At 44.2% G+C, this 25,843-nt stretch overlaps 1 protein-coding gene across 2 annotated transcripts; it reads right to left on the reverse strand.

Moving 5' to 3' along the window:
* Nucleotides 1-650: 650 nt before the first annotated feature.
* Nucleotides 651-21,415, reverse strand: agpat3 (1-acylglycerol-3-phosphate O-acyltransferase 3). 2 transcript variants are annotated; one of them, XM_015966824.3, is made up of 10 exons: nt 21,236-21,415; nt 10,827-10,884; nt 10,531-10,750; nt 8,759-8,928; nt 8,496-8,657; nt 4,406-4,559; nt 4,192-4,294; nt 2,517-2,592; nt 2,156-2,354; nt 651-2,017 (listed from the first exon to the last, which is right to left on the reverse strand). In XM_015966824.3, exons 3-10 carry the CDS (start codon nt 10,706-10,708, stop codon nt 1,926-1,928), a joined length of 1,134 nt encoding a protein of 377 aa, XP_015822310.1. In that variant the 5' UTR covers nt 10,709-10,750; nt 10,827-10,884; nt 21,236-21,415; the 3' UTR covers nt 651-1,925. The 2 variants fall into 2 exon arrangements, with proteins under 2 accessions (XP_015822310.1, XP_054603103.1); XM_054747128.2 differs by lacking the exon at nt 21,236-21,415 and adding an exon at nt 15,818-17,120.
* Nucleotides 21,416-25,843: the final 4,428 nt, after the last annotated feature.

Below are 25,843 nucleotides of genomic sequence, written 5' to 3' on the forward strand. Positions count from 1 at the left end.
GCTTCCTCCCACCTTCAACAGCTGCACGCAGGAAGAAACTCACACAGATCCAAAGAGGTCCATAGAGGGAGAGCTGCTTTGTGATTAAACCCTTTAATAATCTCGTGTTTAAACTGAAGAAAACATAAAAATAGAAAGGCAAAAAAGCTGCTGCAGGAGGTGCCGCTACGCCATGCGTCTACGCTAGCCTCGACTCACGGGTCACCAAACAGTATCGTCAGAGGAGTCGTGTAACGACATTAGAAACCTCAAGAGGAAAACATTTTTGTAGATTTGGAGCAGAAATTTCAGACGAAAGAAAAGAAGGGGTGGACTAGACGAGTTTAAGGAAAAAAGAACATTTTTAAACTCCAGATGACAAAATTAAACTGTAAAATAATTTCAAATAAACAGAAAATCTCACAATCCTTCATAAACGACTGGACATTTGCTAAAAAGTCAAAGATTTGAATAATTTTCTAACATTTTAATTTCAAACCTTCAGAACCAAAGAAGGGAAAATCTGATCAGACGGGAATGATTAGAGACCACTGAAGGGCAAACACACACACACACACACACACACACACACACACACACACACACACACACACACACACACACACACACACACACTTTTTAAAAATAAACAAACCTCCCTTTAGGCCGACTTTAAAGATTCAAAGTTCCTTTAATTAAACAAAAGCTAACTCATCAACAACAAAACCTCCGATTTCCATCTAAACGTTTAATCTTCATTAACATATAAAAGAAAAACAGATTCAGTTTTCTCCAGATTAACTTGTGACGCATAAATCCACCCGATGATGACGCATGCTCGCTTTCTGTGATTTATTGCAACGTGAAGAGAAGAAACATGGCGCGTGTCGCCTCTAGGGGGCGGTGAGTGAGCGTTCCCTTGCCCGGGCAGGCTGGATTTAAGGCAAAGGTTAAAAACATAATCCTAGTCTGATAACAGAGCTGAGGCTACATAGAGACGCGGCGACCTTTTCCCGGCAATCCCTCCACCGAGCTGCGTGAGGAGGCTGAAGGGCTTCTTGTTGGAATACGGTCACATTTAGGAGGACGGAGGTGTCTGGATGGAGAGAGAGACTACCAGCGTGTATGAAGGTGAAAACGGAGATGAGACCGTGAAAGAGTAAAGATGGATGCTTTAGGGGAGACCTGCAACAGATGGCAGGTGTCCTTGATGAGGACAGTTTTGACATTCAGAGCCCTTGCTGTAGCTTTAACAGACACCAGCCTGCTTCAGGTCACCGGGGGGGTCACACAGGAGTGATGACGCTCCGCTTCGTTCATACTTAAACATTTATTGGACATATTTGAGCATTTAAGGAGATTTTTCCTGATTTAGGGAGCGGAAGTAAATCTGGTGTCAAGCGACCCGATTAAGGAAACGCCAGGCTGGGCCTCAAGGCACCGATTTCCATTGCAAGTCCCTGTCACCGAGGAAAAGGACACAGATGTCCTCCGTGCTGGGGATTTGTGTGTGTGTGTGTGTGTGTGTGGGGGGGGGGTCTCTAGAGGCAGGCAGAGAGAAGAAAAACAAAAAGATGAATTAGCGTGTGCTCGGAGCTAAAAGCAGCAGCAGAACGTCGGCCAGTGCAGCTGACAGAAAACTGACGCTCAGAAATATTAGGAGCTTGATCTCGTGTTTCTGGGATTTAACGGGATTTTAACAGGATCTGGATGGAATAAGAAAGATGCTAATGTTGCAGAATTAGATCGCACCCCTCTCTTATTCTGTAAAACACCAGAGAGCTCAGATCCCAGACCTTCTGTCTCTCTCTCCGACTCGGGTGTCAGTTATGTTTTCACAGGTGGGTCTCCTCCCCGGCTGGCCGATGGAGCCAACAGGTGGAGAACAGAGCTGGGAGGGGGTGGGGGCGCCGCGGGACGGCCGTACAAACGACCGAACACACAGTTTAGTTCTGTTTCTTGGCCTCCTGGTTTCCGTAACTGGAGCCTGTTTTCTTCACCTCTGTGACCCCGATGAGACGACGGATTGCTACGGAGGCTGGGGAAAGAAAAGAGAGGCGAATGAGGACAAGGAGAGACCCGGACTAAACGTTTGGGACATCTTTCTTTAATCAGACCAGAAAGGCTGTGTCAGGTTTCAGTCTAGAAGAGCGGGGCGTGGGAAAGTTTAACCTACCTATGATGAGGAAGAGGATGAAACCGATGATGAGGAGCGGAGACCCGCTGACGACGACGCCACAGGCAAAATTGATGAGGGGCGATAACAGGACGGTGGCCCAAAACAGGGAGTTGAGCAACGTCCAGGGACGGCGAGGCGGGATGATCGTGGGTCCAGGGAACTTGCCCTCTTTGTTGTACTGTTCCTGTAAGGCGTCCTGAGGACAGGAGAACAAACACCCAATTTATCAAATAAGACCTGAAACTGTACTAAACACAAACTTAGAATAAGTTCAGTATCCATAAACCTGAAGAAGATCGAAGACAGACTAAACTGAACCAGCTTTATTTGTAGAACGTGTGTTTAAACACCAGCTTACCTTCTCCTGGTAGAGCCTGTGCAGCCAGCCGGCACACTCCTGCTCGTCTTCTGGGATCTCATCCACGGAAAACCGCCTGGATGGGACAGAGTTAAGGATTATTAGAGTCCATTCCTGTTTTCAGAAATGTGTCAAAAACGTTAGAACTAGGAAAACTACCTTCATTATTCTAGTTTAAAGCCGAGTGATGATGTCATAAATAACGATAAAACAAACGCTGCTCTGACACTTTCTACTTCTGCTGTTATTCTATTTGCACTCAATCGCATCTCTGTCCATGTTATCACTCCATATAGTGATCTGCTAGTCTTCTACAGTGTTCTTTATTCTTCATCTTTGCTCCTGTTGTGAATGGGACTGCTGTTGGGAAACCAGATTTTCCCCACTGAGGCCTGTAGTTGCACGTGTGAACCACTAGAGGGCTCTATGAGACCTGCTAATGAAGCTCAGGCACTAAATCTCTAATCAGAGGTCTTAACTATGAAATTAAAAGAACAAACCCTGATGTGTTCAATCATTTAGTTCATTTACAAGCTTCAGCTTTAAACATAAAATGTGTTTCTTCCAATTAAAACAGAAACCCTTAAGACTTCTTCTTCCGGCTCTTGGAGAGTAGACGCTTTTTTCCTCCTCTCCTCCCCATCTTAACCCAAGGCTCTTCGTCTCTGGGTGTTCGGCGCTTCTGCATTTTTTCTGGAAAACTGGAAATTGAAATGACTAAAATGGACTTGGTCAGTTGGTCTCTCAACAACGCGATTGACAAACTTTTTTCAACAATGAGAACGGGAGAAGGGGCTCCCGGTGCCCCTCTGGGACAGATCCAGTTGGGAATATCATGGACTCCTGGAAACAGTGGAACCTGATCTGCCTCTCTCAACTGTCTGTAGAGGACTCTGAAGACGTCTGGATTGGTGTCAGGTTTCCTGCTTTTTGGCCTGGGAGTTTACCCGGCTTACTGGAAAATTAACGAGCTGTCGAGGAATATTGGTTCTTTCCCCGAGCTCAGGGATGGATTACACCGCGCTGTGAACGCACAGACCCACATAATTATCGAGATGAGTCGTAAGCTTGGAACTTTGGCTGAGATTCATGCATTGGCACAAAAGATGGATGCCATCAAGGAGCGAGTGGACGAATCAGCATGGATTGGAATAGATTAATTTACGTCATTATTGTATTCAGAGGGGTTGAGGACCAACAGAACTTTAAGACAGAGAGGAAACTATCTCTGTCTGGCCCCAAAACAATTTCTTATCTGAATCTGGTGCCCTTGAGCCTGTGAGGCTGAAACGAATACTGAGGTGTTTAAAGCTGCCCTCCCTGTGGAGGGTAACTCTGAAGTGCCTTTTTTTAGCTTTTCATCCACCTCACCCAATCCTCATGTAACCCTCTGATCTCTACTAAGGTAGCGGGACTCGGGTTGCGAATGACCACAGCCACCAATTCTTGTCATGTGTCTATGCCTATGTACGCATGTCTGATCTCAGAATCGTGTGTACTGAAACTCCAGTTTCCCTCTGGGATTAATAAAGTATCTTTGAATTGAATAGAATGACCTGGAACCAGTCCCACTCTGATAAAGAAATCTGAAATTCAGATTATGATAAAAATCTATTAAATGTTTTTATTGTTAACAATGACTGAAAGGTAGATGGAGAACGTTAGATTAACTCACTTAACACACATGTCCGCTTTGTACTTCTTGCCATTGATGATGCCCAGGAGAGTGGGCGTCTGCTTGTCTTTGAAGTTCAGAGTCACATCGTACACCGCCGTTACTGAAAAGCACAGAAAAACACAGTGAACAAAGAAAGTTGTGTTTCAGCTCAATAAACACACACACACACACACACACACACACACACACACACACACACACACACACACACCTGTGCCCTTCAGACGCTGCAGTGTGGTGGTGAATCCTTTGGTTCGGGGTAACAGGTGATACTTGAGCTTTGGTAGGCCTTTACTCTCCGCAACCTGCATACTGATTTGGTGCTTCTTCTCTGTAAAGCGGGTCCCTTCACAGTACAGCAGAAACTGTGCAAAGACAAAAGTTGTGTTTAGACGCACGCACAGAGAGAGAGAGAGAGAGAGAGACAGAGAGACAGAGAGAGACAGAGACAGAGAGAGAGAGACAGAGAGAGAGAGAGAGACAGAGACAGAGAGAGAGAGACAGAGAGAGAGAGAGAGAGAGAGAGAGACAGAGACAGAGACAGAGAGAGAGAGAGAGAGAGAGAGAGAGAGAGAGAGAGAGAGAGAGAGAGAGAGAGAGAGAGAGAGAGAGACAGAGAGAGAGAGAGAAGCTCAGACTAAGAGTGACCTTTTCTCTACAGTCCCAACCGCCGGTCCTCTTACAGATCCAGCTCATGCTAAAGTAAAACCATTATTTCACCTCACTGCAATGGGGACAGTTTTCAAACTATAATCTCAAAACATGTCAACAGAAACACCCAGGAGTGTTGCTCAGATTGACGTTACACCATCTTCTGGTGTTAAAGCACACCAAGTTGCCTGTGTGTAGGAGATGTGCTTTATAAATAAAGCTCTCTTGTCTAAAGTAAAAACTTCATGAGGGATTAGATTTGGCTCGTTAAACGCAATATTGCGAGTTTGGCGCTTAAAGAGTTCATTTTACAGTCCTTTTAATGCTATGGTTCTAATTATTGACGTAATAGTATATTTCACTATTTCGGTTTTCGGACGAGAATTTTCATTTTGGTGCATCACTAGTTTTTTTTTGCTTCCAAGAATCAAAATAAAGATAAAGGACGTCCCTTTTCTGCAACAGGTACAGTTCGTAAAGTTTGTAAAACAAAATATGTAAATATTAGGGATGGAACTGGATAAAAAAGTTAATCAAATTAATTAGACTTTGTAATTAAATAATCTTGATTAATCGCATTTTAATCGTCCAAGACAAATTGTGCCAGAGCAATTTTTTTAATGGATAATATTGTTAATGAGGCACAGATGACATACACTTTAGAGACCATGTGTAGTTTTTACCGCTAATCTCTGGATATAGCCATCGAAACTTTGAAAATGAATAAAATGACGTACATTTATTGAAAAAAATTGTCGGCTTCGTACCATATAACCATAAAAATCAGGTCTAACGTACATCGGGTGCAGGTCTAGAGTCTCTGGGGGATGCCATATTAAACGCCATGTTTCCTTCTGGCTGTCTCGGGGTCCTGTCTCTGTCGATGATGTAACTCTAGATGATTGGCTGGACATATGACTTATGGAAGTTATGTTCAAAAACATTTTGGCAGTAAGGAACACAAATTTCATTCAGTTTAAAACTGCTAAACTCTTTCCAAAACCTATGTGAAAGAGAAACAAAAAAGGAGATGCAATATATTTTGGCCAAGTGGTATTGCCGTAGACAGGCACAAGACCCCGAGCAGCTCTGGAAACTATAATTGTTATTGCATTCTCTTGCACACCCCAACATTTACTGGACTGTTTTTTTTAACTTAGCGACAGTCACGGCAACATGATGTAAAACTAACCTGAAATGTATGTACTGCCCCCTAGTGGCAGGAAACTACACACTGCCACTTTAATGAGTATATTTCTGTGACCACGAGGTCAATTTAATTATTTTCGTCTCATAAAGATTTTGAAGTTTTCTTAGAGGTGCAACTTGGCGATATTTATTGACATATAGGGCATAAAATGTGATGCAAAACTTTTCCAGCCTCGAACTGAGGGATGCTTGGGCTCAAACGGGTACAGTTTTAACTAGGGCTGCAACAAAGGATTATTTGGATAATCGATTAATCGGATGGGGTCTCGACACGATTAATCGATTAATCGGATTACGTGGGGAAATTTTTAAAAACTGCTAGGGAAATGTTATTTCTCTCCTTCCTTCACTTTATTTAACACAACATTATTAGAAAACAGTTCAATAGCAGAAAAACAACATGCCATCACCTAAATTGTCTTATAAGGTGTATAGACAGAGACCCTAAGCTACATCTATCTGTGACCTAAAATGCTTGGTCCAATTAAACAGCTTAAGGGCAATTCTCATCTGTTTTGTTTGATCTCATCTGTAGACATTTATTATAACTGGGGATGTCAAACATCTAATTTTTTAAATGTAATTAAACATAGGCTGTGAATTAATCAAAATTGAACACTATTTCCAAAAATGACTGAAAAAATAAGTTGTCACACACTCCATGGAAACTTTCAGAGAATCCACAAATAGTGGCTTTCAAATGGTTTTGTTAATTTCTGCAAGTTTAGAAAAAAAGCAGATGAGACAGCATGTCTGATAATTTAGTTTTTCATCTGATAATATTAGAACATGTCAGTAATGCCTGAGGGGCTTTTATAAACACTGTATAACTAACACTACTGGAGAGGGTATGAATTACACAGAGGCTTCTGGGGAGCCCAGTTATGGGGGGGGGGGGGGGGGCGGCATTTTGCCTTGGCCCCCAAAATGTCTTGAAACGGCCCTGGGTGTGTGACTGAGTGTTGAAGGTGACCTGAATAGTATCAAATTTATAAATATTACATGTGTGTAACTTATTGTTTTATACAGGTAAAAACGTGTAGTGGAGATAAATCTACCTACATTTAACTTTTCAACACTTTGTTTTGTTTTGTTGTTTTTATTTAACTATTTTCCTGTCCTGTCTGTCTCTCATCTTCCTGCATCTCCTCTTAATTCTCCAGAAAAACTGCTGCCTGGATTCTTACTTTTTCACCTCATCAGTTACTTTTGAGCAGATCAAAGGGATCTCCTGACCGCAAAGCGCAGAGCGCGTTTTCGATGCTGCGTGAGGTGAAATCACCGCAGCACAGGTGATGAGCTCCGCAGTGGCATAGCACTTCAGGCACAAATAAGACAGAAAATAGAGAACATGTGCAGACATGAACGATCGTGTGCTAATTATAGTTTTTTGGTTGCGCCACTTTGAGAATGGACCGTGCGCCGGAAGCAGCTGCCTGGATCGCTGCGTAACAATGCGCTGTGCCGCTCTCTGCTCAAAAGAGTCCAAAAATGATATAATATAGAAAACTTTTTCCGGTTCACCTGGATTTGTAGGATATACAGTTCCCCCATAATTCGATCCCTGCTCCTGGATGAAAAGCCGGACATTTTCATCAATACAAGAACCCCCAGTCCGGACGCCCGGACAGAGAGTGAAAAGTGGACACGTCCGGGGAAAACGGAACGTACGGTCACCATCCTCATAAAGCGGGAAATTATAGATACAGTATTTTGCTCGTGCCCTGGGCCCTTTAGAGTTCGTGGGCCCTGGGCAATTGCCCAGTTAATCCGGCCTTGGGCGGAACCGGTTCGCAGCAGCGCGAGTCCCCCCCCCCCCCCCCCCCCCCCCCCCGCTCATCTAATAAGCGTCGCGCTCACGACTTTAGACTCTTTTTTTACGAGCTTAGGGCATGTCTAGCCTGTGTAATAATCCGGGACTTGGATGAATCACTTTTGAAAAGTTTTTAATTTACCCGGACACAGAGTTCTCTCCTTCCTCGCTGATGATCCCGACATGCTTGCGTTTAAGACGCTGCATCATTCCGTGCCATGCCAAGTCTGACCTAAACGTTGCAGGTAACGCATGTCTTCGCCTGATTTAACTGAAAATGCTCCCAAACTTAAAAAGCTTTTACTTTTTTGACTCTCACTGCTTCTGCCATGTTCCTCTTCCAAACAACTGCCAGCTCTCCCTCGCGCTGATCTGTCTGCGCGCAACGGCGGGCGGGAAGGGGGGGGGGCGCTTTTGGAAGAGTTGTGCGACACAACGAATCGATGACGCAATTCGTTGCCAACGCTTTTAGTAATCGATTTTCATCGAATTTATCGATTCGTTGTTGCAGCCCTAGTTTTAACACATTATTTTTGTGTCAATAATGCATTAAATTTCCACTACTAGAAAAAAATATAATAAAGCTAAAATCTCACACTTCTACATACGAGAGTTTGGTTGTTCTTACCCACATATATTCAGGATAATCTTTGAGTCTGTCCAAGCCAGCAAACACTGTGTCCCGGTCTTCCTCCCACTTCCTTTTACAGAAAACGATTTCTAGGAAGTACCAGGTCCAGCCGATCAGAGGGACCTTCAGCAGCTCGTGTTTGGCCAGCACTTTTGAACTCTAAGGAAAGATTAGAGGAGAAAAAAAGGGCATCAAAATACAAAAATCAACATCTGAGGATGTTCCAGAGACTAGCAGGCACAGCCGAGGGCCTCACTGACCCCTAAGACTCCGTATCTTTCACACATGGTCCAGCCACACAGGAAGTCGATCTCAAAGTTGTGGTTGAGGATGATGATGGCGTGCTCTTTGCCAAACTTGTCCACTGTGGCCTGGTCGGTGTAAAGAGTGCAGTCTGTTCCTGACCACCACTCCAGCATCATCACCAGCTCTGCAGAGACAGACGCACGACCAGGGTGAAACGACAGTAGGGCTGAACGATTTTAGGAAAATATTGAATTTCAATTTTTCTAGCAGAAATTGCGATTTCGGTTCAATTCACGATTTTCTGCAAACAAAGGTCCAACACTAGCCTGCCAAGCCATCATGTAGACTAAATCCTGATTTATGCTTCTCCGTCTGCGTCAGTGCGGAGACACGCAACACCATTATCCGTCCTTGCGTAGGGATCTGGCAGGCACGCAAGTACGTACGGAGTCGAGCCCACTTTTTTAAACATCCGTCGAATGAAACGGATTACGCAAGCTTGTGATTGGTCAGGACGCCGCTGTTGTTTACAGCGCCGCCATTGCAAAGAGAACCGAGGAAAACTAGCGGCAGACACGGAGAAGCTTGAAGAATACCTCGCAAAAAAAACTCTAAAAATATGAACATTTAATTCTCCCGTGACTGGAGGAGTGAAAAGATGCGCAGCAAGCGTTTTATTTGTGGACGGAAATGACAGGAAATGTGGGTTTAGAGGTGGGGAGCGCATGAAGCGGTGGGAGAATGAGAGACAAATACGTCCGTGTTAAAAGTCTCTTATATACAAAAAACACAATATAAACACACGATCTTGGACCGATACATGACAGGATACCACAGAACAGAGCTACGCCCTCTGTTGTCCTGCCGGGGAATTGCTTTGCAACACTCTCCAGGAGACGGAGAAGTATGAGAGCAAAACGCTTCCATCAATCCGTGCGTGTCTGTCCCTTGCGGAGCTGACGGAGAAGCATGAACCAGGTTTAAGTGAATAGAAGGTCTAGATTCTGATCTAGTACAACTAATCATTCACATTAATATTTACTATTTAATCATACAATAAAAACAGTTAAAGGTATTAATATTTTCTCCCATTATTATCTTTTTTTTTCTTTCTTTGTGTTTGTGAAACAACTTGTGCTCGTGATTTTTATCTCGAGAGGAGCTTTACTAAAAACATGTTCCACGCATTCTGACACCTTAGCTTGTTAGAACTAACGTGTGCCGTCAGAAACATTCAAACCATTTTTAAAAGACAAGTTGAGCTTTCAAGTAAACTGAAGTGTGCGACTCTGCACTCGCGCTGATGAAGCATAAACCAAGCTTTGGAAGTCAGCCTGAACATGCTCCGATGTGGGAGGAGTCTCTCTCTCCCTTACTCAACTACGTTCTCCCTCTCTGTCCCGGGCTCACCTACGGTGCCATTATTATGGCCTCTAGCAGCGCGGTGTGTGGGAACATAAAACAGGGAAAGTAACCTGAACATGCAGCTCTGTCAGCTGTGGAGTTGGGCTCTGCTCTGGACGGTACACCCCACCCCCTCCCCAGCATTGGCTTTTGCCGCCAAAACACAGGGGGAAAACCCCGATGTAATAAATAAATAAATAAATAGTTACACAACTGATCCTGGATCAGTCAAAACTGCTAAAACTGCAGCTTTGACGGTCACATGATCGTGCTGTTTTAAATCTCAATTTCAGTCCAAAAACGTAGATCGTTCAGCCCTACAAGACACACACATACAACCACAGGAAGTCGAAGCATTCCTAAAGCACCGGGATCTACTCACGACTCCAGAGGGAGTAGGAGAGCCGGCAGTTGATTCTGCGGTAGAGCTGCTTGTTGATTGGCCAGAGGATGCAGGTGCACAGCTGAATGAAGTTGATGATGAGGCCGCTCACCACAAACACAAAACCCATCAGCAGCTGCAGGACGAACAGGCTCTTCAGGTAGGCCAGCAGAGCCATGGCCGAGGAGCCTGGAGGGCTAGGAGGGCTCCTCTTTAAACACTACAACCAACCAAAAGAAACACCATCAAAGAGGTGGAGAAAATGAGGAGGAGTAGCCACGTTAGCATATTCTTACCACAGCGGAGCTCCTTCACAAGCCGCGTTTACACGGCCCGTCAGCCAACACCACCGACCTGAGACAGAGGAGAGGAAGAGTTTCATTAAATACTTTAGAATGACTAAAAGGGGAGATCAGAATCTAAAAATAGCCGCTGACATTCTCAGAGCGGGTGACAAGTCAGCGTGATCTGACGAATTTACTCTTTTATATCTGAGGAGAACAAAGCAACGGGCAGCGACTGTTTGTGACTAAAAGGAATACGGTTATTTTCTGTTTAAATCACAGTGGAGCGGTTTTTAAAGAGCAAGTTCACTCCTTTTCTCAACACATCTGCAGTGGCATCTAGTAGAATGAATCCCTTGTGAAAGAAAAAAAGCTCTGGCGCTCCTGTTTCAGGGAGTAGAAGTGAGCCAGAGGAGAGGTGAGCTGTAAACGGCACGTTTTGGATTTCCTGATATTCCGACATGTCGCCTCTGATGGGCTAACAGCAACATGACTACCACTGACTGCTCTGCAATGCTGATGTTTTATCTCCAAAAATAACACAAACCTGAAGGAATTCTGCTGTGTGGTGGCACTGCTAACGGCTAGCTTCTGTTAGCAGAGATGTTCTCTACCATTTCTTGGACGCTAAACCAACAACAGGCTTTTTAACCGTTGTGAGCCAAAATGGGTGAGTCCATGACCGTTAATCATCGGTGCAACGTAGATCTGTCAGGTTAGGGTTAGATAAATAAATAGATATTAATAAAGAAATAAATATAGATGGTATCAGAGAGTTAGAGACATGAGTAATTTTGTAAATAGTAAACACGGCCCAGACAGAGCTGAGGGTTTAAGGGGAGAACATTTTCAACTCTGAGCTCGGAGACGAACGAGGGAGCATGCTAGGACGGGCAGAGTAAGGAGGACGGCTCTGACAGTAGAAGTCATACAAAATGCTGTTCTGGTGTAAAGCATGGTGCAGATTAGTAAATGTATTTATAGCACCAAACTGAAGAAATCTGGGATTTAGGTCTGGTGTGAGGAAACGTTTTAGGTCAGATCTACTATTACACTCTGTCAGGGTGTGCGGAGAGCGAGCGGTCCTGAATGGGGTTGTTCCCACACCTGCACCAAAGCCCATTAAGGTGTGGGTTAAGCCCGTTTTAATGCCGCTCCAATGCCCATGTCTAATCTGATCTGTGGAAACACGTGGCTCTTAGGGGCTGTTGATGGTCCATCGGTCTGCTGTGTTTACATTTATTCTCCAGGGTTGGAGAATTCTGACACCGTAGCTTGGTGTGGGAACAACAGGGTTGGAGAATAAAACTAAACCAGAGTGTAGGATCTGTTTGGTTCTGTTTTAAGAGATTAACCACTCCTTACAGATTACAACAAGGGCAGAAACAATGCTTGAAATAATCTGATAGTTTTTATAAACGTCTACAGACCCAGCAAAGGTCACACATCAGAAACAGGAACCTAAACTTTCAGCATCCAGATGACACCTTAAAACCTGATTTCATCGTTGGAGTAAAACGAAGCAATCTTAGTCCATCAGTCAGTAGGAATGAATGCTCTGTAAAGTCTGATTTATGCTTCTCCGTCTGCGTCAGTGCGGAGACACGCAACGCCATTATCCGTCCTTGCGTAGGGCTCCGGCAGGCACGCAAGTACGTACGGAGTCGAGCCCACTTTTTCAAACATCCGTCGAACGAGACGGAGAAGGCAAGCTTGTGATTGGTCAGGACGCCGCTGTTGTTTACAGCGCCGCCATTGCAAAGAGAGCCGAGGATAACTAGCGGCAGACACGAAGAAGCTTGAAGAATACCTTGCGAAAAAAACCTCTTAAAATATGAACGTTTAATTCTCCCGTGACTGGAGGAGTGAAAAGATGCGCAGCAAGCGTTTTATTTTTGGACGGAAATGACAGGAAACGTGGGTTTAGAGGTGGGGAGCGCATGAAGCGGTGGGAGAATGAGAGACAAATACGTCCGTGTTAAAAGTCTCTTATATACACAAAAAACACAATATAAACACACTATCATGGACCGATACATGACAGGATACCACAGAACAGCGCTACGCCCTCTGTTGTCCTGCCGGGCAGTTGCTTTGCAACACTCTCCAGGAGACGGAGAAGTATGAGAGCAAAACGCTTCCGTCAATCCGTGCGTGTCTGTCCCTTGCGGAGCTGACGGAGAAGCATAAACCAGGTTTAAGTCGTACTCTGGGGAAAGAAAGCACCGGTGCACCATTTCCAGGAACTAGAAGTGAGCCACGTCACAGGTGAGCTTCAGACAGCAGGTTTTGGAGTCTTACTTCCTTATATTTGGACATCTCACCTCTGATTGGCTAACGGCAACAAGACTACCATTGACCTGCAACATGGATGTTTTATCTCCATACATAAAACTAGTCTGGAGGAGTTCTGCTGCGTGGTGGAGTTGCTAATGCTAACAGTTAGCTTCTACTAGTACGAGTGTGGCGCAGAAGAAGAACCAATCTTTTCTATAGCGCCTCTCAAGATAAAAATCACGAGGCGCTTCACAAAAACAAAATTTAAAATATAAAAAAGAATTTGGAAAATGATTAAAATATGTTTAAAATAAGCAAAAATAGACAATTGTGATTAAAAAATGTAAAGAAAGAGAGAGAGAGATATCCATGTATAAGTTTGAAATAAAGTGAACTGAACTGAACTGAAAGAGGGAAATCAGTGGATCTGAGGAAGGTGGAATAGGTGGGGAGAGCAGAAAAAGGAGAGAGGGTCATACAAAAGCTTCAACAGGTGAGTTTTCAGCTGCTTTTAAAGGAAACCACTGAGTCCACCGAGGACTCTCAGGCTCAGGGGGAGAGAGGTCCAGAGTCTGAGGGCCACAGCAGCAAATGATCTGTCACCTTTGGTCTTTAGCCTGGTGCTGCACAACCAGTAGGTTGAGCGTAGATCTGTCAGAGTTCATCTGTTTATTTTATCAGATTTATTTATTTATTTTATCAGAAGCTCATGCAGGTGTAGGAGACTATTCAGAAATAATCATTAAAAAATGTTTTTTTAGTGTTCCACACCTTTAAACAACTCTGAATAAACCAGATTTTTCGCCTGAGCGTGTTTCCGGAGCGACCTTTGTTCCTACTTGGCCAGCGAGACAAGGATAAAGTTACAGAACATTTCATTTGTAGATAAATAAAAGGAGAAGTGCATATCTGATGATGGCTATAGAAAGTTATGTGATTAATAAAAAGTGAAGTGAAGTCTGCCAGATCAGGTGAAGTTACTGATGTTAGTGGGAATCGGTTTCTGGGAGATTTTTGGTCTTTGCTGCTGCAACAAGCAGAGCCTCAGACAAGAGCTGTGTCCTCCAAATATATCACGAACTTTGCTCTCATTCCTCTCTGCAGACACTCCTCTCTGTGCATGCCTTTACCCTCGAATCAATCTAAAAGAGAAAACCTCAACACTCTTGTTGAAACCAAGTCCTCCTGAAGCCACTGCATGTTGGATTAGAGCATCAGGAAACTAAAAACCTGGAAAATAGTTCATAGTTTTACTCTCGTGCAGAAACTCCAAACTTCTGTGGTCTTATCAAAGCGCCACACTTTATCTGCTGACGGCATCAGCCTGCTCTACTGCTCCACCTTCTACAGCACCCGTGTCGAGGCAAATTAACTGTGTATGTAGCGCTGAAATCCACACGTGCGTTCTTAAAAAGCATGCACATAGGGCAGTCGCGGTTGAGGAATTCCCCCTGCGGTGATTCAGGGTGGCTTAATATTGCGGTGTGCGATATTATTGCAGCACTTTTTTTATTGCAGTACTATCTTAACATAATGTTTACCCATTTAAAAAAGGTTAAAAATTGCCGTGCCTTCTTTAATAACACTTTACTGAATGCAGATCAAAGGGCAGTAACAACACAGATCGCAGTAACGTTTGTTTCTGCGACAGTCGGAGTCCGACTGAACTTAAAAACAACAAAATTCAGGAGAAGGTTAAACTTTTAAATGCAAATTTGGCTGCAGCATCTAACAAATAAGAAACAAGTCCCCATTTTGTTTAGTTGTTTAAAATCAAGCATAAACAATTACATGTACCGGGAGCGCGTGCGCGCCGGGGGGCGGGCGCACTATCATTTCACTTTCACACACACGAATGACGGTGATTTATAGCTCGGTCACGTCCTTGTTACCCACAAGGAAAACCAGCATGTTAACCATATACGGTTTGAGAGAGGATCTGAGAGGGGTGGCAACATTTGCAGCAACACTGAAAACCCTCTCGGATGGTGCGCTCGTTGCACTAACGCACACGTACTTGCGTGCGACTGGCGAGCAAAGGGAATCTCTCCCGGTTGTTGCTCCACCGTGTCAGGGGGGTTCTTTAGGGTGGATGCATTCCTCCTGCAGGTAGCGAGTGAGCTCCAGCTCGGCTCAAACTCTCTTTGGGACAGCTGCAGAAGCAGTGCTTGTCCCGTACTTCAGCAGGTCTCCGAGCATTTATTTATTTATTTTTGCCGCTGGTGGCAGCTCTGTCTCGGCCAAGGACTCTGGCTGCGCAGCAGCTGACGTACGGAAAACCAAAGTGCTCCCAAAGGAGCGAAGTAACGTTTCGTTTTGATACCAGTGCAGCCATCCTTCTCAACATGCATCATTGAGTTGAACCAAGTTCAGTAATCGCGGTGGCGCATGATGCAGCGCGGTGGGCTTCTTCATATCGCGATATTTCATTTTTGCGGTTACCGCGACAGCCCTACATGCACAGGAGGTTCAGTTCAGAAATAAATCTGGACAGACAAGAAAACGGGCATGCGGAGGGTCAGGCCCCAGCCTGGAGGAAAGATTAGGAACGCTGCCTGGGTAAAGCTGCTTATGGCTGGGCTGGACAGCTGCTTCACCTGCATCTCCAACAACAACCAACCACTGCTTTCAGCGAGCCTTCAAAATGTAAAGATCCACCAGCTTCTCCAACTGCACATCTCTGTTCTTAACTCGTCCGATTAAGCCACAGCTTAAGATCTACTCACCAATAGACATAATAGGCCATGGCCAGCACCACCATGGCCCCACAGATGCCGGTGAAGATCATAACAGCGCTCTGGTTCAGCATTTTCAGCTCCGGCTATCCAACAGATTCAAAGTGAAACAGAAAAGAGGCTCGCGGAGCGCTGGACAGCTACAGACCGGACCGCTTCAGAGCCATGATAATCTCACGGGTGGAAAAACCCAGATTATGATGATGACAGCAGAATACAGATCCAGGAACCGCCTGATAAGTGCAGAAGTTTAATGTCCAGAAAAATGTTACCCATCAGAAACTTAAAAACCAAAAAATATATAAATATATAATGTTACAGCAAACCGATAATGGTCTAATAATGAAAGGTGAAGATGAGCAGAAAGGTGGTTTAGTGCTGGAAGGAAGGAGGCACACAAGCAGAGTAAGCAGGGTCTTAGATTCCCATCCTGTAATCCAGTGGATCCGATTAGGGCTGATTAGCAGGCTATGTGCACCCTGGTTGAGTCACATTTCATTAACATCAACAAAGAACATGTCCAGGTTTCCTCCAGTCAGAGTGAAGATAGCATCTGTGACGGCAAAGTAACCAATCCAACTGTAGATTCCCCTGATTTCATTTACCACCAGCTGATAAGGCCCTGGTTTAATTAAAGCGACGGGGCTGCAGGGGGATGAGCAACAGACTCCTGAAACAATCTCTGTGTTGTTAAATGGAGCTTCCTGCTGGTAAAAGTGGAGACATAAGATAAAACTCAGAACTGCAGCTCTCGCTGAAGCCTGGGTGTGAAAAATGATATAACGACATGTAACTTGTGCACTTCTGCTTCTGCTTGGTACACCAAACTTATTTGGGTGAAGCTAAAAGCAGAAATAGTCACCTGAAAAAAGAACATCTAACACGTATTCAGCTCTTCTGGTTGGGCACGTCATCACAGGAACCCCAAAAAAACACAAACTAATTATAGATAATTCATACATAATATTAACTAATGATGTTAAAGCCCATTGTTAGCATTAAAACAACACTTTAAACTTTTGCTGTCAAACAAGTTTCAGTGGTTCTTGAGCCAGAAATGTGAGTAGCGTCCCACTGACAGCAATCTGCAGCCCTACGCTAACCAGAAACTGCAACAGTTTTGTGGTTGTGGTAGAAACACCAGTGGGAGGTGTTTTTCTGCTTAACTGCAACTAGGCGCGTTCCAGTTGTCCTCGTTTTTCTGAGATAAGTTAGCCGGAAACAACGCAATGAACTCCGAATTCTGATCTGCGAGCTCGTAGGTTTCAGAGGACCCCAAGATCCCAAATTTAAAGATGGCTGCGCCCAATGCTACCAGAAAGTAGTTATCGTCTTTATTTTTTTCTCATTTATATGTAGTTTTCTTTCTTTTAGCTATTAAAAAAAACGGTAAGTTGTTTATTGTTGGTATCAATGGTTACATAGTTAAAAAATTTAACACTTTTCCTGGCATTAATATTTTTACATTTGATTTGTAATGCTTTCTTGGTTGTATGTGGCAACTGTCGAAGGGCATGTGTGTCACTGTTATTTAGATGTGGAGAATACTTATTACTGACTTATAATAATTTTGGTGTAGTACTCAACAACACTGGTGGCATCCATTTTTCCAAATTGGAAGCCGGAACACAAAACGAACTCGTTACGTCATTTCCTGCTCAGAAATTCTGAGTTCCAAGAGCAACTGGAATGCACAACATGCCGGTAGCTAATAAAGACTAGCAGTTAGCTTTTTCAGTTTGCTGATAGTCAATAAGAAGCACATGAAGAGGAAGAAGAAGAAGTTAGCTTTTTCTGTTGGCATCATGGCAGAGACTAGAAGTAAGAGTAATGTCTTTGGAGGCAATGCAAAGAGCTAAAACCTGAGTAAACATTGGCGCGGCCTACGCTAGTTTGAGGGAGCTAAAGGAGGTTACAAAATCATGGACTGATGGTGACCTGGCTTTATTGCTACTGGACTTGTAATTTTGTCCAACAGCTTGGATCTTTTTACTTCGTGGATTATTTTGTATCAGTTGGCTCTTGTTAGCGTTAGCTCTTGTTAGCGGTAGCTCATTGTCAGCGCTACCTACAGCCATTATTTTTTACGACAGTTGTAATTCTCCTTTCAACCAGTAGGTGGGAGAAACAGAAAACGTATTAGGTGTTGATTCAAACGGAGTGTGGAAGTTTGTGAGATAAACCAAGCTATCACAATCACAGCCAAAGACTCATTATTTCTGCAGCCATCATATGAAAATAAACTTTCATGAATGGGTGAGCGTTTAGCAAACAGCTGATTCAATCAGAATAGCATCCCATCCTTAAAACACAATAACTACCTTGAAAGCTGCTTCGGCTCTTTGTACAGCTCTGACCACTAATGGGAGATGACTGATAAGCCTCAAGGAGGTCATTTTAGCTGTACTTAGGGAAACAGGACTAATGGAAGTGATGAAACAGCCCTGCTGCTAGGGTACGAGCACTAGCTTGAATATAAACGTCTTCTTACTCAAGATGACAGGTCTTAGATAAAGGCTTATCACTGCACACATGCCTCAAAGTCTCATAGAACGACATTGTGCTGGATTAGCAGATAAAGAGATCTCTGGTTACTACGTGTGGATGTGCAGCTGCACTTTGCACCAGAGATCTTTCCATTCTGCAAGTTTCACATGCAACCTTGGCTTTCATAAAGAAAGAAAATGTGTTGGAAACGGTGCCGCAATGAAACAGGAACGAACTTGGAAACCTTTTAGAAACAAAAGTTGCACAACAGCAGCAACAAAAGTATGCACGTTACGGCTGGTCAATGGCCCCTGGCAAGACATATTTCTCTTTCCACAAGGGTTTAGCGCCAATAGCTTCATGATTCCAGATTTTTAAGCTTATGCTACATTACAGTTAGGGATGGGTACCTCTTGGGCCATTCCCATCTGTACCGGGTCGGCCCGGGCCGGGTAGCCCCAGTCGGCCCCAACCTGGCCCGGTTGATTCCACACATCCTTGTCTTAAGCCCATGTGGGCTGATTCTACCCACCAATCAGAGGCTTGCTCTAATGGAAGGTGTGGATGGGCTGATTCTACCCACCAATCAGAGGCTTGCTCTAATGGAAGGTGTGAATTTGCTGTCAGCAGTGGGCGTGTTGGCCCTGGTCGGCCTGAAGCAGTACCCCTCGGGAAGAGGGCCGAGAATGAGCCTTGGTTGGCCCGGGAAAATTCCAGGCCACCCAGATATGTAAACAACCTACGCTACCCGGCCCGGGCCGACCCGGTACAGGTGGGAATGGGGCTTCTGACATTTGAATCGATCCGGTACTAATTCCCGGTACCTACGAATCGATACCGGTACTTAACGGTACCAATTTTCGATACTTTTGAGTGTTTATTATTTTAATTCTCTTTTATAATTAAATATATATTTTCTCAATATATAACAATATTTGATAAATATCACGATAAATAACATTCAACTGTTTGTATTTTAACATCGTCCTTGTAGTTTTATAAGCTGATAATTAAACTGAAGCAAACATCTTTACTGTAAACTAAATTTACTGTGTATCTTCATTCCTTTTGCTGTCCTTTTTCAATTGATTTTTCCTACTGGGAAGCTAGAATTTCCGAGGAGAAAGCGAACGCACCATTAGCTGATAACAATGGTAGCAATGGAAGCTAACATATCAAGCTAACGTTATCTTAAACAGTTTATTTAGCTGCTGGAGCAGATTAAAACGATGATGCCTCACACTTAGATCGTTGTCACTGGTCTCATCTTCACCCAATCACCCGTCACATTTAGTAAAGTGAAGCCAAACTTTAGAGCGCGTTCATGTTCTTCTAGTCAGGAATTCGGAGTTCCGAGGAGAAAGCGAACGCACCATTAGCGAAACGGAAGCTAACATATCAAGCTTATGTTGTTGTTTATGTTCTTAGCAGACGCTTTTACCCAAAGCGACTTACAATTATTATTATTATTTTTTTTAACCTATAGGGCATGTTGTGATCTGTGGGGGAAACCGGAGTACCCGGAGAAAACCCACACATGCATGGGGAGAACACGCAACTCCACGCAGAAAGGCGAGTTTTGATCCTGCGACCTTCGTGCTGCGAGGCAACAGTGCTAACCACTGCGCCACCATGCAGCTAATTATATTTACCAACAGGAGCAGATTAAGATGAGGATGTTTCACTTAGATCGTTGTCGCTGGTTTCATCATCACCCAGTTACCCATCACATTTAGTGAAGTGGACCCAAGCTTTAGCGTGCGTTCTTTTTACCATGCTGCTCTGTTTACAACTGGTTCGCAGCGCGCGACGACATAACGCTCTTGCGCATGCGCAACTGTCTAGGCAAGTTCTCGTTATGATGGACGGGTACCGAAACGAGGCACCGTTTGAAATTACGTGAATCGGTGCTCAGTCGGTACTATGGAATTCGGTCGGTACCTTAAAAAGTACCGAATTCGGCACCCATCCCTAATTACAGTCATTATTTCCACTGGCAATTTGAGTTTAACTAAACAAGTATGTGCACTTTATTAGGAAAGAAATAACAGAACTACAGATCTAATGCTGCAGTGTGTCACTATCGGGTCAGTGAAATTATTATGCACAGGCAACATCTGAGGAACTATAACACTTCCCTCTGAAATATTTGGTAACCGCTATAAAAACTGGATTTAGCACATGGCATACATATTCAGCTTTACCATGCCATCATTGTATCGTCTTCTTGCACTGCTAAAATAAGAAAGATAATAAATAAATGATGGTTTCTTCTGCTTGCTGTTCAGACCAAATTTTTGGACTAAACACCGAGAGAAACTGTAACAAACCTCTGAGTCTAGAGTGTGGTGTTAAATTGACCCAGAGGCAGGCTCTCCAGCTCTGTGGTCTACACTTTAGTTTTTTGCAGCATTACCCCCACTAAATGCTCCAACGCCAGGAGGGGGCTAAACGTTCAGCTGGCCAACATGTCTCATCCTCCCACCAACCAGACATTGCTCATCCTCTTACAAGCATGTGCAGGTGTGAAACACTAGCAGTCCTGTCTTGCAAACCCAAACAAATCACGCATCGTGCATGCACGTTAGCGGAGTAAAGAAAAACGCATATACCCAACACCTGGCATGATGCAAATGATTATAACTGAGCTGCCAGCAGCATAGGTTCAACTTAAAATAGGATAGGAGAAACTCAGCAGGAAAGATGCTAGCACATGCTAAGTTAGCTAAGTGAGTATAGCAAGAGTAACATTTTTGCTTTGAGACTAATAATAGGAGTCAGTTAGTTAAAAGTTCAGTAACTAAATAATATTAACTTTACCTACATGTCTTAGTGAATGTGTAAATAGGAAGGTGTAGTTATGCTAAGCTACGCTAGTTAGCCTGCTTAGATTAGCAGCGAGTAACGGGCTCCTGGTCTTACCTGCAGATAATTCACGTCGAAGTCGGTGGATTAATTCAGAGCTTTCTGCCTTTTGCTCCTTCAAAGACCGTAAAATAAATGTGTCATTAAAGGTTGAGCAGCTTATCTGAGCAGCAGCTAGTGTGATGGCTTGATGACGCGCAGCTATTGTCGGTGAGAGCTACACATTTCCTATGAAGGTCAGGTGGCCGCTCCAACATCCGGTCCGAACCCCGTTTTTGCCCAGCAGCACTTTACAGCCCCGCTTCGGCGCGACAGTCCGACATAACACGCTTATGTGCATTTAGCTGATTTTCGGCTCAAATCACAGAGAAATATTGATTCATTCAATTTTAGAAAGAATAGTTGGATGTCTGACTTTCTGAAGAGACTCACGTATTAAAAAAAGCATCAACAAGGAGAAAGCTGTTTAAATACTGATAATGGTGTAACAGTATTTCTATTATTTTTGTAGCAAACTAAAGGGATGAACCTTTATTGTGTTTATTCAAAATAAAAAGCCTTTCATAGCATTTTTCAAATCTTGACTAGGGTTGGAGTCACATTTTCTGATGGTGTGCAGTCCCTCATCAGCTCAACTGGTCACAGCTGATACTATCATTATACTGAGTCAGAGTGATGAATATACCGCCCTCTAGTGGTGCGGGTATGTAAATGCATCTAAACCAGGAGACGATTGGGTCCTCCTGATAAGGTGGTGTGCTGAGGCTTCTGCAGTTGCATGCACTTTTTTATTTACTGCATGTGTTGGGGTTTCCCCACATGATCTAAAAGCGCTCAAGTTGTGGTAATTTGAAAATCTATAACTCCTAAAAACAATTTATTTGCTATGTTTTAACTAGAGGGTAAAACTGTTGTATCAGCCAGTATGTGCCAAAACGACCCTTTAGAGTTAATGAAATACCACTCAGACCCCACTGCCCCGTGGCCAGATTACCGCAAGGTCCATTCCCTGTAGGACTTAGTAAAGTGGAGCTGACATTCAAGTTTTTTCAATTCAAGTTTATTTATAAGGCACTTCACACGGTAAACATTCCAATACAGTTCAGGTCATTAAGCCAGTCAGTAAAAAGTTTCCTATAAAAGGAACCCAACAAAATGCATTGAGTCACTGAATAGTGTCAGAGTCTTTACAGCAATCCTCATACTAAGCAAGCATGCAGCGACAGTGGAGAGGAAAACTCCCTTTTAACAGGAAGAAACCTCCAGACGACCCTGTCTCCTGTGGTTATTGCCACAGTGGCTCAGTCATTCATTGGGTTGATTAAGAATGGTTAAAGTGCCCCCTCCTTTCTGTTCACAGTCATTAGCATCCATGCTACTAGTATCTGAATCAGAATCAGATTTATTTATTGCCATCATCCAGGTGAGAGGCTCATCTACTAGGAATTTGTTTTGGTGGCAAGGTGCAAACTTATATTCAAGTCAAAGTCAGGTCAGGCAGTATTTACATTAAGATACATCAAATCAACAGAAGTAGAAACATAGCTAGAAAAACAATCATACGCGTAGTAATGTGAGTCACCGGGGCATTTCTGTGTCTGTTGGCCAATCATCGGTTGTTCAGGAGACTTACATGTTTTTATGGCGTGAAGTTCTGGTCTTTAAAGACCTGAGCCTCCTCCCTGAAGGTAGGGTTTCAAACAGTCCATGGCCAGGGTGAGAGGGGTCAGCTGTTATCCGACCTGCACATTTCAGAGCCCTTGAGTTGTACAGGTCATGTACTGATGGAAGGCTGCATCCGATTACTTTCTCCGCTGAGCGCCCTACCCGTTGCAGCCTTTGTTTGTCCCTGGCAGTGGCTCCTGCATACCACACAGTGATGGAGGAGGTGAGTATTGATTCGATGATGGCCGAACTGGATCATTATCGTGACTGACATGCAGAGTTTCCTCAGTTGGCGCAAGAAGAACATCCTTTGCTGGGCTTTCCTGACGAGGGTATTGAGGAACACCTCCCACTTGAGGTCATGGGTGATGATGGACCCAAGGAAGAGAAAGGAGTTCACAGGTGAAATCTGGTTGTCTGTCGGGGTTATGCCGGGCAGTGGTGCCGGTGATCTCCTGAAGTCTACAATCATCTCCACTGTTGTTGCTCGTTCAGCACCAGGTTGTTGTTTCTGCACCAGGACGCAAGGTGCTCCACCTCTCCTCTGTATGCAGACTCGTCCCCATCTGAGATAAGGCCAATGAGGGTGGAGTCATCCGAGAACTTGACCAGTTTCACCGTCTGGTGGTTTGAGGTGCAGCTGTTAGGTAGAGGGAAAAGAGTAGAGGAGAGAGGACGCAGCCCTGGGGGGTTCCAATGTTGGTGATTCGGGTGTCTGAGACATTTTTTCCCAACCTCACGTGCTGTCTGCTATCTGTCAGAAAGTCTGTGATCCACCAGCAGATGGGGTCGGGCACGTTCAGCACAGATAGCTTGTCCTGAAGGAGAGCTGGGCAGACTGTGTCAAATGCTGAGCTGAAGTCTACAAATAGAATCCTTGCGTAGGTTCCTGGGGAGTCCAGATGTTGCAGCATGAAGTGGAGGGTAAGATTCATTGCATCATCTGCAGATCTGTTGGCTCTGTAGGCAAACTGTAGGGAGTCCAGAAGAGGGGTTGTGATTTTTTTAGGTGGTTCAAGACCAGACGCTCAAAGGACTTCATGGCTACTGATGTCAGCGCCACCGGCCTGTAGTCATTTAGTCCAGTGATCTTTGGTTTTTTAGGGACTGGGACAATGACGGAGGATTTGAAGCAAGTTGGAACATGGCATGAGTCCAGAGAGGTGTTACAGATCTTTGTGAAGACAGGGCTCAGCTCCTCTGCACTCAGGGTGGAAGGAGTCACACCATCTGGTCCAGGTGCCTTGTGGGTGTCTAGCTTATTGAAGACCCTTTTACTACCTACGTCATCAAAAGTTGCGCACGCAGCCTGGCAACGAGAGTGAAGGCTTCCTCATTCACACTCGATACTAAAACAACGTTTTAAACCCTTTGTTTTGAAGTTCTGAGCACATAAAAATGTCGGGTTGTTGCGTGTATGGATGCCAGAATCGCTTCTCTTCAAGCAGTGGACTGAAACTTTACAGAATTCCGAAGGGAGCACATCCATTTCAACAAAATCGGAGGCGTCTGTGGCTGCAGGCCATCAAAAGGGTTGATGAAAACTGGACTGAAAACACGATCCGAAATGCTCGAGTTTGTAGCGCTCATTTAATATCAGGTAAGGTAATTATGTACTAAGATTACACCAGAAAGCTGGTTAACGTGTGTTCTATTAAATAAAGTAAGTTGCGTTTGCTGGTTTGCAAATGAAATTAACATTTAATTCTAATTCATCTGTATTTTCCCACTGCATATTAGTATAAACTGTATTTCTCTAAAATTAACACGATTGTACTCTGAGCACGCTAAAAAAAGAAACCTATGCTATACTCACCCTGCCATGCAGGTACAGTTGGCTGTGAAGACGTAGTTCTCTGGTTTGTTTACTATGACCCAAGCCTCGAACGTAGCAGTCTTGTGTCCTTGTCTTTGGCTAGGAAGGACTTCTGCCTTCAAGACGCAAAACTCAGTCTATGTCGTGATATTTTACTTTCTGTACGTGGCCACAGACAACATAGTTGTATGCATCTAACGATTTGTATGCCCGTAGCTTCTCACGGGTGTACTTACTGGGCCTCTCCACTAAAAACGTATATATATCAGGCCACTGGATGTCTGGCCACGCACCTACATCTTCCACCCATTCCGTAATGCCACAGGGATCCGGGAGTCTGTTGCCATTCGTTAAAGTGAGTTTAATAATATAACATTCAAGATTTGCCGGTGATAACCCCACAGCGTAGCTTGATAAAGCCTGAAACAACGCCATTCTCTGTTGCCAAGCTGCGCGCGCATTCTCGCTGACGTCATATTGTTTACAAACAGTAAAAGGGTCTATTAACATCCTCTTCCAGGACTGTTAGGTGTGAGTTGGAGGAGGAGGGTGGGGGCTTTTGTGAAGAGACTTCTGGGGGCTGGGAGGTGTGAATGACCTGGTTGTGTAGATCTAACTGATGGGTGGTGATGTCCTGGTTGATTGGTGGGTCGTCGAAGCGACAGTCTGCGTCTGCAGCGTTACCGTCCTCAGTCTCAGACAAACTGAAATCACTTCTTTCACTCTGAGTTTACAAAGACATTTGCAGACTTTGAAGCCCAGAAATGGTGATTCCAACCGCTCAGTAATCTGTTCGGGACTGACATAGAAAGCGCACCAACCAGCCTCCAGACCGAGAAGATTTAACTCCAGTTTAGCGACACCCTCAAATCACCATGTCTCTGTGGTTGTTGGTTTTTATCTTTCCTCCCTGAGAGACTGACCCAACTGCGTGGTCAAGCTGCTCAGATTCTCTCCATGTTCACCAGCGCAAACCTGTGTGAGCAACTGTTTTCTATGATGAAGATGAACAAAACAACACAAGTCTCACTGATGAACTCCTTCCACAGCTCAGAGGCCAACCTCAGAGATGCAGGTGTTTCTGGCTGGAACGGGTGAGCATCACAATAAAGCAGAGTGGAGCAAACCGAGCTTCAAATATTGTGATTTTATGCACTTTTTCTGCTCCAAAGCATGAAAGTTAA

The sequence above is a fragment of the Nothobranchius furzeri genome, chromosome 14 (assembly GCF_043380555.1).
Source record: "Nothobranchius furzeri strain GRZ-AD chromosome 14, NfurGRZ-RIMD1, whole genome shotgun sequence".
NCBI lineage: Eukaryota > Metazoa > Chordata > Actinopteri > Cyprinodontiformes > Nothobranchiidae > Nothobranchius > Nothobranchius furzeri.